This window comes from Myotis yumanensis, unplaced genomic scaffold (genome assembly GCF_028538775.1).
Source record: "Myotis yumanensis isolate MYYU_CA2020_CCGP unplaced genomic scaffold, mMyoYum1.0.hap1 SCAF_7, whole genome shotgun sequence".
In the NCBI taxonomy this organism is placed as follows: Eukaryota; Metazoa; Chordata; class Mammalia; order Chiroptera; family Vespertilionidae; genus Myotis; species Myotis yumanensis.
Window position 1 is genome coordinate 35,060,376 of NW_027223758.1, and position 17,295 is coordinate 35,077,670.

The 17,295-nt window shown below is 57.2% G+C and overlaps 2 protein-coding genes across 2 annotated transcripts; one reads left to right on the forward strand and one right to left on the reverse strand.

The window, feature by feature from the left end:
• Positions 1–795: 795 nt before the first annotated feature.
• NECAB3 (N-terminal EF-hand calcium binding protein 3) lies at positions 796–16,394 on the reverse strand. Its single transcript, XM_070421507.1, has 13 exons — positions 16,238–16,394; positions 14,502–14,526; positions 12,894–13,002; positions 11,408–11,433; positions 11,118–11,215; positions 3,894–4,036; positions 3,495–3,613; positions 3,283–3,362; positions 3,125–3,178; positions 2,516–2,628; positions 2,276–2,353; positions 1,711–1,802; positions 796–1,616 (listed from the first exon to the last, which is right to left on the reverse strand). The coding sequence occupies exons 1-13, from the start codon at positions 16,346–16,348 to the stop codon at positions 1,588–1,590; spliced, it is 1,077 nt and encodes a 358-aa protein (XP_070277608.1). The 5' UTR covers positions 16,349–16,394; the 3' UTR covers positions 796–1,587.
• Positions 9,177–9,914, forward strand: ACTL10 (actin like 10). Its single transcript, XM_070421506.1, has one exon. It carries the CDS (start codon positions 9,177–9,179, stop codon positions 9,912–9,914), a length of 738 nt encoding a protein of 245 aa, XP_070277607.1.
• Positions 16,395–17,295: the final 901 nt, after the last annotated feature.

Genomic DNA, 17,295 nt, shown 5'->3' on the forward strand with positions numbered 1-17,295 from the left:
ATGTCACTCAGCCACTGGCCAGTCACACCTGGCTTAAAGGCTACCACGGCTTCCTAGGATGAAGCACTTTCGAGGCCCTGCCACCTCCCCACCTTCATTTCGGCCCAGTTCCCCCTCCCCAGCTGCAGCCCACAGCTGGCCTCTTTCAGTTCAACGAGGCAAGTTCTCCTTCCCCTCAGAGCCTGACAACGCCTCACCCACACCCCCAGACAAAGTCGGAGGCCATCCTGTTCTTGTGGTGCCGCATACCTCCCTTGAGAGCCCTCGTGTCGGTCACCACCCCCATGCCCGCACCCCTCCCCGCAGATGGCTAGAAGGAAGGTTCCCCCAGAGGCTGGACAGACCAACTCGGCCTTTACTTCCCTGGAACTGCTATATGTTGGGTGGCAGGGGTGGCTGGAAGGGGGTAGAGGGGGAGGTTCTGTCTGGGGACAGGTTTCACAGAACCCAACTATGCTATCTGGGACCCTGAGAAGGCTCTATGATCAGTCCCCAACTCCATGCATACCCTTTTGGCAAAGTGGGGGGTGAAGCTAGAGCCCCCAGCCAACTGTGGGCGGGGGTTGAAAGCACAGACCATATTCACTCCCAGAACCAGGGCTTGTGGGCGTGAGTGGGCCCTGAATTGAGGAGACCTGGGTCAGCGGCGATGAAGTGGCCACCGTCTAAGGCAGGGGAGCTTGAGATGGGAACGGGCTATTTTCTGAAGAACGGCTTCCTGCCCTGATCCTACGGTCAGAGATGCAAACCAGCCCCACAGTCCAGCTTTCTTGCCAAGGGAGACAGGAGGCGACACCAGAAGTGACCACTGCCTTTATTGTCTCTCTGCTGGGGTTGTGGGCTGGGGTTCAGGTTCAGAGGTATCTGGGGACAGCAGGTGACTCTAGACCCAAATTATTGCTACTGGGCAAGGTCACCTTGGGGCTTCCCATAGTGTCCTGAGTATGGGTGGGCATGGACATGCAAATTATATGCAAATGACATGCAAACCAACCCAGGATCTTCCAGATGTCTCTGGTGCAGTGGAGAGTGCTGAAGAGTCAGAAGCTCGCAGCCCAGGAGGGTGGTGGGGATATCCCGGTCCTTCCCCCACAGTGCGGAAGACCCAGCTCAGCCTCAGGGGTCAAGGTTTGGGGTGGGGATGGGGGTCCCTGAGCATCAGCCCTGGTCCTGTTGCTGGTTGAGGAAGAGCAGAACGTGGCCCCAAGATAGCAGGAGGAAAGCAGGCACCCACAGGGCAGCCAGACAGTCCAAGGCTCACGCGGAGAGGGGAGGGATCTGCCCTGGGTCATACAAGGCAGAGGCAGAGAGAACCAGAACCAGGCCTTCTGAGTCAGGTAGAGGCCAGAGTGCCTGAGACCAAAGCTACACACAGTAAAATACACTGATAAAGAAATAGAAAGCAAGCAGACCAGTCCCTGATCCCTGGACTGAGGACTCTCCACCAGCTGGTCCTGGAGGCCTCTGAGAGCCAGACCCCAGGTCTCGGATCAGCAGTGTCCTTGGTCTTGGTGCTGAAGTGACCGTCCAGAAGCTCCAGAAGGAGGCAGGCAGAGCCACAGGGTCCTTGACTAATGCAGGTCAGGCTCAGTTATTATTCATAATCCACCAGGAGGCTGGGGGTCAGAGGTTGGGGGTCAGAGGCCATAAGGGGTACACTGCCCCTCCTCAGGCCCCAAGGCTACAGAGAGGGTTGGGGCTTCAGCACACCTGGGAAGAACACAGTGGTGAGGGTTTCCGGAGCCCGCAGGTGGTCAATGAGGATGCGCTGGAAGGCCTTACTGCAGGCGGACTGCTGGTGCCTGGGGAGGGCAAGGGAGTGGACTTGAGCTAGTTCCCCAAAGATCAATCCCACCCCAGTCCTGCTGCCTGGATTCAGGTCCCAGTCCTTCCTCATACTATCACTGAACCTTAGCTTTCTCTTCTGTGAAATGGGACAATAGTGTCTACTGTGCTAGATACTGTGAGGATTACATGAAGTAACACACAAGTGCTTGACATAGGATGTGACACAATGGTAACGGTGTATATTCATTGAGCATCTTCTATGTACCTGGCTGTGTTCAGTTCTTTACATATCATCTCATTCAGCTCAAATGAAGATGGAACTGTTATCACTCCCATTTTAGAAAGCAGCCACTAGGGTGCAGAGGGGTTAAGTAATTCTTCTGGTCACACAGCCAGTGAATAGGAGAGGAGGAGGATTTGAACCCAGGCCTGACTCACTCCAGGGCCCATACTCCATAAACATTAGTAGTTAGACCGCCATTCATACCTTCTCCAGGAGGCCTCATCCTGCCAGAACTCGTACAGGGTGAAGGAGGCATTGTCTAGCATCTTCTGAGCAGACACACTGTAGAGCCAAAGAGATGACCAGGCCAGGCCTGGGCTGCAACCATTGCTGCCCACCAGTCGGGGTCTCTAATGGGAACCTTAGCCCAAAATGCTCAGCCCCTGTGTTCCTCCCTGCTCATTCCCCAACCTTGGCCGGCCCACCAGGAGGCTAGGAACTCACTGCAGGCAATGGCTCTGGGCCCCTGTGAAGTCCACATAGCAGCGCAGGGCACGGTAGAAGTCCTGCAGGGCTCCTTCTGCCACTTGAACCTGCCTCTGGGACACGAGGATATGCTGGCAAGAAAGGTGGCCCAGTCAGCTCGGGTAGGGCAGGTCACAGGTGACAAACTGGCTGTGGCCGCCAGGAGGACCCCGCCCTGCTTGACTTGCATCAGACCTGGCCTACCCTGAGGTCAGGCTCCTGCCCCAACCTGGCCCCAACATCCCTGACTCCATTCTCTTCTCCCCATCACCAAGGATGCTGCCTTGAACCAGTCATTGTCTCTCCTGCAGTATGCCACTTCTTACTGCCCCGTCCAACCTCTGTCCACACTGCCCCAGACTCAGAAATGCAGATAAGGGAAACTGATGCCCAGAGAGGGGTAGTGATCTCTGTGGAGTCACAGAGCAAGGACCAGAACCCAGCACCTGCCTGCCAGGCCTGGGGATGAGGGCTGGGCCGAAGCTGGGAAATCGGAGATGTGTGCAGGGCAGAGGCCAGGTGGGTAGCTGGCTCTGTGAGCGCCCTCACTTCATGATGCCCAGCTGCCTATCCCTTTCCCGGACTCACCGAGTTGGGTCCCTTGGTAAGCTCCTCTTCATGTAGGGGTTCCAGGAGGGGGGCCTGTGAGGGACACCGAGTGTGAGTCAGGCACCCAGCGTGTGCCTGTCTTGGGCAGATTCCAGGAAGGTCCGCCCCCGCGGAGAACTGGCCACTCAGCCGCTCACCTTGCACTCGAGTTGGTCGATGAGCTCCTGGAGACGGTTAACCTGGAGCCGCCACTGCCTCTCAGCCTCTGAACTCTGCCCTGGGGGTGGGGCCCATGGGGGAGTTCAGGCTGGGAGGTCTCTCAGGATAAACTGAGGGGCAGTGGAGGAGCAGGCATTGGGGACACGGCTCTGACCTCCTCAGCCAGCCCTCCCACCCCACCACAGCACACCTGCGTCAGAGGAGCCAGGAGACCAGGTGGGTGACCGGCTGACGCTCCACAAGGCCCTGCGCCCTGCCCGCCGGCTGCCACGGGGCCTGCTCTGCACCTCCACTCTCTCTTCATCTGACCTAAGGGAGTGGAGGCTCAGTGCACTGCCGGCAGACCCTCAGGGCCAAGGACTGGGGCCCCCCAAAAAGGACCAGGCTTGGGTGGGGCAAGACAGACATCTGGGGATATGGAGGCCCCAGCTTCACAGCCAGCCAGCCTCTCACACCTTTTTGGCCTCCCTGTCCCAGAGCAAGTAGTCAGCTGAAACTACTCAATGCAACAAAAGCTGAGGGACTTGAAATGTGGAGATGATGGGTCTTCATGAACTGGACCCACAGGTCGGCAGGGCTCCTCACATACCATGGCCCACGGGTCTGGGCCTGGGCCTCCAGGGTATCTGACGCGCCCTCCAGCGAGCTCTGCAGGGCTTGTAGCTGGCTCACCGTCTCCCGCAGTAGGAAGCGTGTCACAAACTGGTCCACCTTGGAGGCCCGCTCATACTCCTTGGGGCAGAGGGGACACAGTCAGCACCTCTGGACTCCAAGCATATATTCCTGAATGAGGAGCCATCCCTTGTTCCTCCCCGCTCCCCATCAGAGCGACAGTAGCAGCGTAAAGAGGGCCTGCAGACCTGGCATGAGCAGGAGGGCACAGGGACTAGGAGTAGGGCCTGGCCTCCCTCCCGGAGAAGTATGAGGCCAACTTATAAGGAGTTATCTTCCATTCTCTGGGCCCAAGGCCCCTTCCACATTGGGGCTACCACCTTCAGCCAGTGAGGCCCCTGCACAGTTAGGCTGGGTTGGGGGTTGCGGATAGGGCAGGTCATAGGATACCCAAAGACCTATTTTGACACAAGGCAAAATGATGGTGTGATATGGCCCCATACTCACCAGCTGGCCACAAAGAAACAGTCTATATATGCATGCATGCATGCATTCACTCATCCATGTAACATTTACTGAGTACCTTTTACTAGGAGCTGCAGACACAAGACAGCCACATTACTGTCATCACACACACACCACAGCACTGAGCCCAACTTAATAACCAGCCTCCTTTCGCCCCTCCTAAAAAGGGCAGAGAGAGGCAGACCATTTGCCAGGCCCTGAGGAGCCATGGTCCAGGTGCCTGCTCTCCCTCTCCGAGGGGCCCCAGAGGCACCATCCATCAGGGGCTTTGCCTCCTGCCCATAACCTGCCTCAGCTCAGCCATCAGGGGCCCTGCTGGACTGGGCTTATGCGGAGACTTAAGCAGAGAGGAGGCAAGGACAGAGGGGAGGATGGGTGCTCTCATTCTCAAACAGGCCAGTGGTTTCTGATCTCTCTCTCTAGACTTCTGTCCTACCCTAGACTTTCTGAGCTCTCTAAAAGCCTTCCAATAAATTCCATGTTGGGCACTTACAATGACTGGTCAGTTTCTGTTGCTTGCAACCAAAGAAACCAGCTGACAAAGCATCTACTCTGTGCCAGGCCCTGTTCCAAGCAGACTTTCATTTAACCCTCATAGCAATTAGAGACCACGACTGACCCCATTTGCAGATAAGAAGACTGGAGTCTAGAACAGTTGATTACCTTGGCCAAGATCTAGTTAGGAACAGAGCCAGAATTCCAACTTAGGCCACAGGAATTCCTCTGCACTCATCACTAAGCACCTTCATTATGGGACCAATAATGAAACATCGCCTCATTTCTGATCATTGGCCCTTTTACAGTTGAGAAACAAAGGCCAGAAATCACAGAGTGAATGGAGCCAAGATTCACCTGTGGGTTCTGAGATGCTCAGAGCCTGGGGCTGGTGAGGTCGACCAATGAGGTCACAAAGCGGCCTCTCGGGGACAATGCTAGGGCAGGGGTCCCCTGGCCAGAGGGCAGGGCAGAGCAGCATGGGCCGTGGGCCCCAGTGTTAACCAGTCCTGCCATGGGAAACAACAGTTCCCACAGAAGGACCAAAGTGTCCAAGCAGGTTGGCAAGGAGAGGCCACCCGATAGGGACAAGGCCTTGGGGAAACAGTTCTTCAGCCACTTCAGGCAGAAGTCAGGCGTAAGTGGAGGGTGGGAGGGGGGCAGGCGGGGATGCTGGGAGCTAGGCCTTGTGGCCCAAAGTCCTAGGGCCATGGCCTATGAGGTTAGAGAATCCCTCCTGAGGATGAGGGTCCCAGAAACGCACGTGGGTATGGATGGGGCCCTAAAAGCCCAGCAGAGAGGGTAGGGATTCCAGGAGATGGATGAGACTTGGGAGTCAGAAGGGTGGGCAGGAGGGGATCCTCACAACCTGGATGGATGCATGGGCGGAGGTCCCAGCATGATTGGCATCGCTGGGAGATGAGCACCAAGAGTTTCCTTACGTCCCCTTTCCAACTCCTCAAAACATGCTACCTTTCCCCTCAAGCGGGCAGACAGGGACCCCAGAACGGAGGACAGAGCGAGGTCTCAGGTCAGCCTGGGTGGGGAAGGGTTTCCGGGGCAGAGTGGGGATCCCCCTCCGGGGCATGGAAGGACGGCGGGGGTCCCGGAAACGTAGAGGGCCTGGTCTTGGTAGATGGGCCCAGGGCGGGTAAGGGTCCCCAGGAAGAGGGCGGGGCACTCATTTCCCTCCCCGCTGCCCCATCCCCAGACCAAGATCCTGCTGCTTTTCTCCGCCGACGAGCGGCAGCAGCTAGCCGAGGCGGCGGTGGGCCCGGTGGGCCCGGTCGCGCGGCCCGGGCGGCGGAGCGAGGATTCGGTGGGCGTCCTGGCGGGCTCCCTGGCGGCGCCCCCCAGGATGCGGGGAGCAGGCGACGGCGCAGAGTGGCACGAGGGCGCGCGTGCGCGAGCTCGAGATGAAGCTCCCGGCCCCGGACGCGCTGCTGGAGGAGGCGGGGCTCCGCGCAGCGGGCAGGACCGGGGACGGGGTCAAGGCCTCGCGGGGCTGGCCATGGCCCTGCGCGCGCCTGGGGATCCACAGCGTTTCGGACCCTACCCAGGAGCATCCGTGCAAGCGGCCCCGACCCAATAAAGAGCGCATGGCAACCCTGGCTCCTGCTAGCTCTGTCCGGTGTCTGGCGCGAGAGCGAGACAGGGATGAACAGCGTGCGCAATGGCCACTGCGGGAGCCAACTGTTTTTTCCTTCCTTGTGACCCAAAAGTTAGAGCCCCTGGCCCTGGGGAGGGGACATCCTACCGCAGCGGAGAAGGGAGGATGATCCTTCCCCCCACAACTCAGGCCTGGGTCAGACCTTGCCCGGTCTGCAGACCCAAGGGAGGTGAGCTCGAGCAAGCCCAGGGTTGGCCACACTAGGAGGGGCTTGCTTCAGCTGAGCATGGCATCTCCAAGAGCCCAGCATTCACAAGTCCTCCTTAGGCAGAGCCACGGTCCCAGGCAAACAGCCACCACTGGGGAGAACTGTGAGGGTCCCACTGTGAGCAGAGGTGGGGCCTGAGGCACATTCTGCCTGCGAGGACCCAGGAGAGGCGCTGGACCCTTCACTGCCATCCCTGCTTGGTAACCCATAAGGGAACTTAGTCTCCCCACCTACCCTGTTCCATCCTCTCTCCACATTGCAGCCAACGGCTTCTTCAAAATCACTTAACTACCTTAGGGCAGTTCACTTTGCTCATAAGCTCGCACTGGTTCTCCATGGCCCACAGGGAAACACCCAAACCTATTCCTGGGATTCCCAAGCCCAACCCCCAACCTATCTTCCTCTCTCCGGCTTCTCGGTGACTTCTACCCTCACCCCCGCTCTGGCTATATTGCCACTTGTGGGCTCCAATTTGAGGCTCACCCCCCTAATTCACCCACAAGAGGCCCAGCACATTTGCTGTGTGCAGCTGCTTCTCTTCACTGTCCTGGTCCCAAACCCAGCTCCAGAACCTAGAGCCTCCCCGGCCCTTCGAATCTGCAGCCTGCTTTCCACTGGCCACCAACCTCAGAATGGCTTTTGGGGCAGATGCAGCAGGTGAAGGTCCCAGCTCACGAAAGCCACAGGTCCAGCTTCTGCTGAAGATGTGCTTTTGTTACTGTCAGCGTCTCCTCCCGTTGCCTGCATCATGCTGGAGGTTCATGACCCATAGCATCTCCCCTGCTGCTAAGAACTGGCCCTTCCCTACCATTCACATAATTACAACCAGAGTAACCAAGTTCCTCCATGTGACTACACCTCCTGGCCACAGCCATGGGTCCTATCAGCCCCTTCCCTGGGACAGGAACTCAGGGGCTATAAGAGACTATTTTCTACATGAACATGCACGGGCTGAAGCCAATCTTGAGAAGAATAAAAACACAGACAGTGCACATCCTGTGTTCCCTGCAGTCAGGCCCTGCTCCCAGTCTGCTCCTGAAACCTGATTTCACCCTTGCCTTTGGTATCCATAATACAAGATCCTTGAAGTAAAATCCTTATTTAGCTTACACTCTCGTGGAGTGGGTCTTCAACTTGCAACCAAAATGGTCCTAAAGAGAATGAGACTCTGCAGAGACAGAAGTGGCCTCTTGCCTGTGTATGAAGATTTTTACCTTTTGGAGGAAGAAACTGAGCTCAGAAAGATTAGGACTGGTCTGAGTCAGCTTCAGAACTGAGTCACAAACTCAGGCCCATATGAGTCCATAGGTGGAAGTCCCTGAATTAGTCCCTCTGTGGGCTGCCTGGGCCCAACGACAAGCACACAGATACTCCAGAGTGGCTGTAGATGTGTGATTAAGAGCTTTCTCTTCAGCACTGGAAGGGGAGGAGCCCTGCATTTGGCCAGAGTAGATCTGATCATGTGAAGTGGTTTGGGGAAAGAATCACTGGTTGTGCTGGGCAGTTGCAGCCAGACCCCTAGATGCCCAATTCACTGCCCTTGACCCTGTCCCAGGAGAAAGGATGGGTCCAGGGTGTTTTCACTGGGGGGAGGGGGCTGCAGAAGCACAGCAGGGGCTGAGGACTGAGGTCACAATTAGTCGGATCCAAGTTCTTTTCCTTCTCTGATGACCCCTCCCACCTCCACAACCAGGAACTACTGCTATCAAGCCCAGGTGAGAGGTCCAAGACACTGCCTGGGGCTGGACTCCTGGGTTCTCAAGGAGCCAAGAGCTGAAAAGAGATATCCACTCTGGGCAGAAAAAAGCGGTGCCAGAAACTGAGAAAGTAGTTATCTAGTCCGTTAAGGTAGGGATTTAGTCCCAGGGAACAGAGTCAAGAGCTGAAAGGCGGGCCTTCATCTAGGCCGGTGGGGACAGAACCGCCTCTGGGAGCGCAGCTGAGCCCAGAAGGTGGCGTCGGTGTCGGGGAGGCGCCGGGTCCGGCCGCCCTCACTGGGCCGCATCGCAGTGGTGGTGGACCAGGGATCGGGCTTCACCAAGGCGGGCTTCGCGGGCGAGAACCAGCCACGTCTAGTGTTGAAGAGCTCCAGCCTAGTGCCCAGCTGGAACCAGCCCGTGCTGCCCGGGGCGCTGGGCTGTGAGCTGGTGGGTGGCGTGGAGCGGGCGCACCCCATCAAGCATGGCATGGTGGTGGACTGGGAGGCGCTGGAGGGGCTCTGGGAGCGCCTGCTGGTAGGCGGTCTGCGGGTGTGCCCAGAGCAGTGGCCGGTGCTGGTGAGCGACTCGCCCTCGGCGCCACCCTCAAGCCGTGAGAGGATAGCGGAGCTGCTGTTCGAGGACCTGGCAGTGCCCGCGTGCCACATGGCCAGCACGGCGCTGCTGGCTGTCTGCTCCACCGGCGCATTCAGCGGGCTGGCTGTGGAGGCAGGAGCGGGGGTGTGCCACGCCACGCCCATCTACGCGGGCCACTCGTGGCAAGAGGCCACCTTCCGGCTGGAGGTGGCAGGCTCCACCCTCTCTCGCTACCTGCGGGACCTGCTGGTGGCAGCGTGCCCTGATCGACTGCTGCAGACCCTACCCCGAAAGGCCATCACACAGCTCAAGAAGCGCTGCTGCTACGTCTCGCTGGACTTTGAGGGTGACCTCCATAACCCTGCCCGCCACCATCCAGCCAGTGTCTGCTTAGGCAATGGGTGCTCTGTCTACCTCAGCAGCGAGCGCTTCCGCTGCCCTGAACCCATCTTTCAGCCGGCTCTGCTGGGCCACATGGAGCCAGGACTGTCGACACTGGCCTTCTGGGCCCTGCGGAAGGTGCCTGAAACACTGCGGAAGAGGCTGGCTGACACTGTGGTGCTGGCCGGTGGCTCCACACTTTTCCCTGGTTTCACTGAGCGCCTGGAGATGGAGCTACTAGCGCAGTGCCAGAAGCATGGCTATGGGGCACTGCAGCCACACCTGGTGGTCAAGCCTGGGCGAGGAACAGCCGTGTGGACCGGTGGCTCCATGGTGGCCTCACTGCACAACTTCCAACGCCAATGGATGACCCGGGCCATGTACCACGAGTGTGGCTCCAGGCTGGTGCACGAAGTCTTCAACTGAGTCATGCTGGACTGGAAGGGGTGGTGCCACCAGCGGGCTGCAGAGGCACAGGCTTAGCGGGCTAAGCTGATGAAGCTCTATCAAAGGCATCGAGTGCCAGATAAAAGTATCAGGTGACTGGAGCTTGCAGAGTCATTGTGTGGTGATGGGTCACCCCCTCTCTGTTTCTGGGGCCCTCACTATAACCTGCAGTTTGAATTCCCTAACTAGTACAGCTGCCCACGACCAGGGCCCTGTTTCTATGGCAATAAGGAAGCTGATGCCCACACAAGTGTACAGGCCACAGATACAGAAGTTGCCACAATACGCCAACCCCAAATGGTACAGTACCATTTGGGTTCCCATCCCATGCCAGAACCCAAAGGGTGACTGACCCTTTGAAAAGCTACTAAATCCCATGTGAAAGCAACCGGAGGGGAAGCACTGCCCTCAGCCGTCATCCACTGGCTGAGGGTGTCGGTTTCCCCTTCCATAGAAAATCAGGCACAAAAAAAAGCCAGGCTTGCTCACTGCTCCCTCCTTGCCCCCTTATTAAAAGCTATGGGACAAAAGGAAGCATAGACATCTCTTAAAAGGAACACACAAAGGCATGGGTGGTGTGGGCTTTTTGAAGTCACCAGACAAAGGCCTGGAGCCCTGGCTGTGAGCACTGTTTACGCTTGCGCACACACGTCCATACGTGCACACACACGTGGGTGAACACGTGCTGAATCCTCCCTAACGTCCTCGGGCCGGGCTCCACCCCCACCAGGCTCTGCACACCAGCATGGGCCTGTGGACACACGTGCAAGCACACCGCACCCCCAACCCATCCCTACTGAGTCCTAGGCTTAATACCCTCCAATAGTCAGGTCTGGCCAACAATAAAAAACAGTAGTAGCAGCAGCTCCAGGTATTAAGCACTTCCTATGTGCCAGGCAGAGTTCTGAGTGCTGGGGATGGAGAAGACAGACAAAAATCCCTGCCTTCATTCTCATTTACTTGACAAGCGTAGGGAGGCAGGCCCTGTTTTTGTCCCCAGCTTACAGATGAGGGAATTGAGGCCCAGAGAGGGGAAAGGTACACAAACAGAAAGTGGGAGAGCCAGGATTTGAACCCAGCCCTCTAGCTCAGTAGCCTAAGACAGTGGAGGCTGCCACAGCACAGCAGACCCCCTGAACTCATTTGGGGCCCTACACCCATCATAACAGCTCTCTCACTCACCAACTTGGTGGTGTCCATGGCAGTGAGCACTGCACGGTTCAGGGACTCCAGCGCAGCCAGCACAGGCCTGTAGACACCCAGGTGTTCTGAGAAGTAGTCTGTGGGCAGAGAAGGTGTTCGAAGGTTCCCGCCCTGCCCCCATCTACCCAACAGAAAATTCCTCAACAGCCAACCAGGCCTCATATGCTGAACCCAGCCCATCCTACTCATCAGGAGACCAGCAACAGCCCCCCATCACACCCAAGTGTCCAGAGGTCCCGGGAGACAAGCGCTCCAGTGGGCTTACTCACCACACAGCTTCTCCGTTTCCAAATTGCTGTGGAGAAAAGAGAAGGGGCCCTTCAGACCCTCACATCTGAGCCTGGTGAACTGGGACTTTGAAGCCAACGTTTCTCCCTCTCCCCAGCCAGCTCAGCCTGACAAGGAGGCAACTCCTGACTCCACCCCAGGTTAAGTTGCTCAGTGGACAGAGGCTGTGGGGCAGGGGTGGTGGGGGCGGGGGTGGTGGTGGGAGGGAGCAAGGATACTACTGCCCCATAAAACACTCTCTGGGGGCAGAAACTCAGACCCACTCTTGGCCTCCAAGGGAATTTCAGGCCAAGAGAGACAGATGTGGACAGAGGCCAGAGAGGAGTGGTCAGAGCTGGGAAGGGGAAGCCAAGGCTGGGAAAATACAGAGAAGGCATGGGGTGTTACTTGGTAGGTCAGGGAGGGCTTCCTATAGGAGGGGCTGCCTATGTCAGGCCTTGAAGGACAGGAATTTGACTGGAGTGTCTGGTGGTGAGGTGCAGCGGGTGCAGACAAGGGGTCCAGCCCAATCCTCAGAATGTATTCTTTCTTTTTGTTGCTGTTAATCCTCACCTGGAGATATTTTTTCAATTGATTTAGAGAGAGTAGAGAGAGGGGAAGAGACAGAGAGAGAAACATCAATGTGAGAGAGACACATCTATTGGTTGCCTCCCATAGGTGCCCCGACAGGGCCGGGGATCGAGACTGTAACCTAGGTACGTGCCCTTGACCGGAATCGAACTTGTGACCCTCAGTCCACAGGCCAATGTTCTAACCCAGGGGTGGGCAAACTTTTTGACTCGAGGGCCACAATGGGTTCTTAAACTGGACCGGAGGGCCGGAACAAAAGCATGGATGGAGTGTTTGTGTGAACTAATATAAATTCAAAGTAAACATCATTACATAAAAGGGTACGGTCTTTTTTTTTTTTTAGTTTTATTCATTTCAAACGGGCCGGATCCGGCCCAAGGGCCGTAGTTTGCCCACGGCTGTTCTAACCACTGAGTGAAACCAGCTAGGTCGCTCAGAATTTATTCTAAGGAGATGAGGGGAGAAGGGAAGTGAGAGGGAGGGACAGCTGTGTACGTGTCGTAACCATGTGAGGCAGCACAGGGAGGAAGGCATGCAAACTCGTGCTAAGGCTTGTAGATGTGGGAGCACACGTGGGGTGGTATGTGCGTGTTCATGTACCCGCATCCATGGGTGGGAGCAGGCGGGCCCCAGCTGTCCCCAGGCAGCCTCTGGTTCCTGCAGGAAGCAGGAATGGGGAGGGGGCACCTGTGGGCTGAACCACGGATGGTGACTCAGGTCTGGCTATTTTAAGGTCCTAGTTGGAGTGTGCTGGGCAAGGCTGAAGCTAGGGAGGCAGTGAGTGGGTGGGTAAAACTTGGCACTGAGCCCGGACACCCCTCCCCCTACGTCCCCTCTCCTTCTGTCCTCCGTAAGGCACCATCTACCCACGGCTCTCCCATCGCCCCTTGTACTCACTCAGTGGACTGCCCATCAATGCCGTTGAACAGCTCCCGAAGCTCCCCAGGGCTGAGAACCCCGTCAGCAAAGTAATTCCGGAATTCCTCAAATGAGAGCTTCCCATCATCTGGGGGTGGACAGGGAACAGCGTCCATATCCCTGACCCCTGGCTGACCCCTGCCACCAGGTCCACGCCCCCAAAGGCCTCACAGCATATCACACCCACCCAGCCAGGTGGAATGCGATTCTGAGCTTGGTGGGGGGCCTGGCTGTTGGGGACAAAAGGGCAGGAGCCGCTAGAGAGGCTCACTTAAGGCAACAGAGACCACTTTGCATGTACCCAAGGGGGGCAATACACACATGGCACTGGGTAGGGACTCAATAAATGTTTGCCAAATGAAGAAACAAATGAACAGCCTGGGACACGGCCTGATCATGGCAGGGCCGAGATGTCACTTGGAGGACGTGGGGGGCTGAGTCTGCCTCACATGCTGGCCAGCCTGGCCCCGGGATGACGACAGCCTTTGTACTGTGAACCCAGGCCCTTCACAGAGAAGCCACAGGGAGGCTGCTGAGAGCTTCTCAAGGGCTGGGGCCCCTGTAAGAAGCAGCAGACTGGCTCCAGAATGAATAACCTCCCTGTCACTGGGGCATGTAGAAAGGCTGAGAGCACTCGAGTGGGTGGCCAGAGACACTGGGGAGCTGGCCTGCAAGGTCTCTAAGCAGGGGGATCGGACAGAATGCTCTGATCCAAATGAGACTATGCGTCCTGACCAATGGATTGGGACAAATGGTCTCTACCAATTTGAAGAGACCTAAAGGGCCAAAGGGTAGGGACAGGACCCTATTTCAAGGAGGCTGAAACACAAGAGGGTCTGAAGAGCCCGATGGAGGTGAGGTCAAGGCTGGCTGGCTGCCTCAGCTCAGATCCTCGCCTGGCCAATCAGGGTCCAGTGGGCTGTTGTGGGTCACCTGTGGGCAATAACCTGCCTGCAGGGTCCCCTGCTTTACTTTCAAGGTTTTCCTAGACCTGCGTCTGCGACCTCCCAGGACCTGGGGCAGGAGGAGCTGATTCCCTGGAGCCAGCTCTATCATGCCCAGGCCCTCCCTGGATCCAGATAGTGGGTCATACGGAACGTTGCTGAACCCACTAAAAAATCTAAGAGTAAAATTCCCCACAGGGCCTCATCCCCATTAGCCCACATTTCCCAGCCTCTCACACAGGGAGCCTGGGACCAAGCACCATGTAGACCTGGGTTAAAGGATGTGTGACCTCAGGCGACCTGCTTTTACCTCTCTGGGCCCCTGTTCCTTTGTTTGTGAAATGGGGTAGAAATCAGTCATATACAGGAAGGTAGAGGTACCTACCTCTGTGCCAGGGCACTGCATGAAAGCCTCTACTTTCAGCCTCTGGCTAAACTACATTCTCTCCACTCTCCATCCTGCCAAACTTGGCTCAAAATAGCACTTCCTCCAGGAAGGATGCCTTGATTGATTCTCTTGCTTTGGGTCCCCCCAAATTTTTCTCCATTCTAGATTGTGCCCCCAAACCCCCAATCCTCCCAAGCCTCCATGATGTCCCCCACTGTTCCTCCCACTGTGGGGCCCAGGGAAAGCCACACTCACCATTCTTGTCTGCTCTGCGGAAAACCTAGAGGACAAAGAGGCATGGATGGGAGCTGTGAGAGGAGTCTGGGAGGTAAGAGGCCCCTGCCCAACTTGACAGAGCCTCAGCTGGCCAACCCGCCCCCCTGCCAAGCCTTTCCTCCTGCCCAGCCTGGTCCCAACTGCCTGCCCAGCTCAGCCCTACAGGAGCTTTTCCAATGAGGGGGGCAGAGGAAGAGCACACAGCAGGTCCAACTGCTTGCTCACTTTTCCTGCAGGGCTTGGCTTCATGGGGGTGCTCCAGGCCAGCTCCTTGTACCCCCACCTCCCACACTACTGAGTATATCCTGATTTCTATCTGATGCATCAGCCCTTGGCAGAGTCCCAGCTTGAGGAAGGTGGGGAAATGGGCCAAGATTCGGCCTGAGAATCCTGGGCACCTGTCCCAGACTGAACCCCCAAATCTACTGTGGGCCATGGTCCATCCCAGACTCTGCCCGCTCTCGGCTATTTCCTTGTGTGCTTGTCCTTCCTTTGTCGGTGTCTCAGTTTTAGCCCTAGGACCTGACAGAGCAGGCTGGGGTTAACCTTCCAGGACTGGGGCTTCCTATGAGGCCGACTCAGGGTGCGTGTGTGAGAAGCAGAGATGAAGGGCAACAGAGGCAGGTAAACAGAAAGGCACAGAGTCAAGACATGGTGCTGCCTCTCCCAGGGACCAGAGACTCCAGATCACCTAAAGCGGCCCAGCAAAGGGGACCAGCAGCCTGGCCAGGAGGGGCAGGCCAAAGCCTGGACAGAGAGCCCCTAGCAGCTCCAAGTTCTCAGTGCCACTCCCCTCTGGCTGTTTTCTCGGTACAGGTGAGGCTCAGGAATAAATCTAACTACTAGCCGGAAGCCTGACTCAGAGGTCTGCCCCTGGCTTGAGGTCACAGCAGCCCAGCATAGCCTGGTTGGGGCAGATGGGGAGACTGCGGGGAGGGGGTATAAGAGTGCTAAGCTGGGAATGAGGACACCTGGGGCCACACCCTAGAATGCCCCTGTCTCCATGTGTGATCTTGGACATGCCCCTAACCCCTCAGGCCTTATTTTTTCCATCTAGGAGATAGGAAGGGAGGGTCCCTTCCAGCCAAGAGGGCTGTGGTCAAGGTGCTGAGTCACTGGGGGCAGTGGGGAAGGGACAGGAGGACAGCCTTTCCCACAGGCAAGGGCCTCTGGGAGTAGGAGCATGAAGAGGACCAGGTGGGACTGAGCACTGGGGTGAAACGTGGGGGAAGGGGCTCAGGGCAGTGACTAAGGCCAGGCTGTTCCACGCTGGTGCCGTGGGGCCTGCAGACCTCCTGCCACCCACAACAGGAGTGTACAGACCACAGAGAATGACTTTGGGCAACACTGACCAACTGAGGGGCGGTGCAACTGCTCCGGTGACCAAGTGTTGGGAGTCTCTACCCCACCAGACACATAGATGGGGTGGGTGGGGTAGGGGGTGGGGGGCAGTGTCACTGAACCAGAGACAAGGAGGTGAGAAAAAATGAGACCGAGAACAGGAAACAAAGGCGATGAGATAAAGAAGGGAGACATGGAAACAGAGACAGCAGGATCAGAGAGAGAGACAGAAGCCCAGAGACCGAGGCAGGGCCCCAAACAGACCTGGAGGGGAGACACCGACAGAGGCAGGGGCAAGGAGAGAGAGACCTGGAGAGACACTGCCAACCCCCGGGGCCAGGAGGGCCGACGCCCCCTGCCCCCTCCCGACTCACATCCTGGAAGAGCGCGTGTCCCGCGGAACCGGTGGCTGGCGTGGGAGACCGCGGGGGCTGGGGCGCGGGCTGCCGGACCAGGCACACGGTAAGCAGCCCCGCGCACGCCATGGCGCCGCCGCCGGCTCTGGCTGGGCTGAGGCTCCGGCTCGGAACGCCACGGCTGCGGCCGGGGATTGGAGATTGGGGCGATTGGGAGGGGGCGCCCGCCTATGGGCGCCGGCGCACACGCCCAGGGCCCCACCCCCCAGCTCCGCCCACGGCCCGGGCTGCCCACTAACGCCCCTCCCCACCCGCCAGGGAGCCTTCTGAGGCACCTCCAAGGCCCCCATTTCCCAGTCTGGAAAAGGGGAGCAAACTTCAGCCTTTGGTACAGCGGTTCTCAACCTGTGGGTCGCGACGCCTTTGGCGGTCGAACGACCCTTTCACAGGGGTCGCCTAAGACCATCGGAAAGCATATATATAATTACATATTGTTTTTGTGATTAATCACTATGCTTTAATTATGTTCACTGAAATTGGGGTAACCACAACATGAGTAACTGTATTAAAGGGTCGCAGCATTAGGAAGGTTGAGAACCACTGCTTTAGTAAGTTAGAAAGAAGAGCACAATGGAGATGCCTAATACCATTCACCTTGGAGGTTCTGCCACCAGAGGTTCCTGGAGGGGTGGCCACCGAAGGAACCAGGCTGGAGGTCTTTTCCACCTGTCAGTGTGGGAGTACTACACAGCCAGGAACAGAACGTGAGGGGCTGCAATGCCCAACGGTAGGTCCCACACCATTATAGGGTCAGCAAACTGCAGCACAGTACTGTGACACGTTATGGGTAAAACCAAGTGAATTCACCTGAGCATCTGTATCCTCTTTGCAAAATCAAGGTAATAGCAGACACTCCATAGAATTGAGGATGCAGACTATAAAGGGCTTGGGCAGTGGTTCTCAACCTTCTGGCCCTTTAAATACAGTTCCTCATGTTGTGACCCAACCATAAAATTATTTTCGTTGCTACTTCCTAACTGTAATGTTGCTACTGTGATGAATCGTAATGTAAATAT

Excerpts from the sequence above, each read along its gene's own strand:
- ACTL10 (XM_070421506.1), top strand. The coding sequence starts at position 9,177 with ATGGCCAGCACGGCGCTGCTGGCTGTCTGCTCCACCGGCGCATTCAGC.
- NECAB3 (XM_070421507.1), bottom strand. The coding sequence starts at position 16,348 with ATGGCGTGCGCGGGGCTGCTTACCGTGTGCCTGGTCCGGCAGCCCGCG. Across the intron at positions 3,363-3,494 it reads TCCTGGCTCCTCTGACGCAG|GGCAGAGTTCAGAGGCTGAG; the intron begins GTGTGCTGTGGT and ends CCCCACCCCCAG. Across the intron at positions 3,179-3,282 it reads TCGACCAACTCGAGTGCAAG|GCCCCCCTCCTGGAACCCCT; the intron begins GTGAGCGGCTGA and ends TGTCCCTCACAG.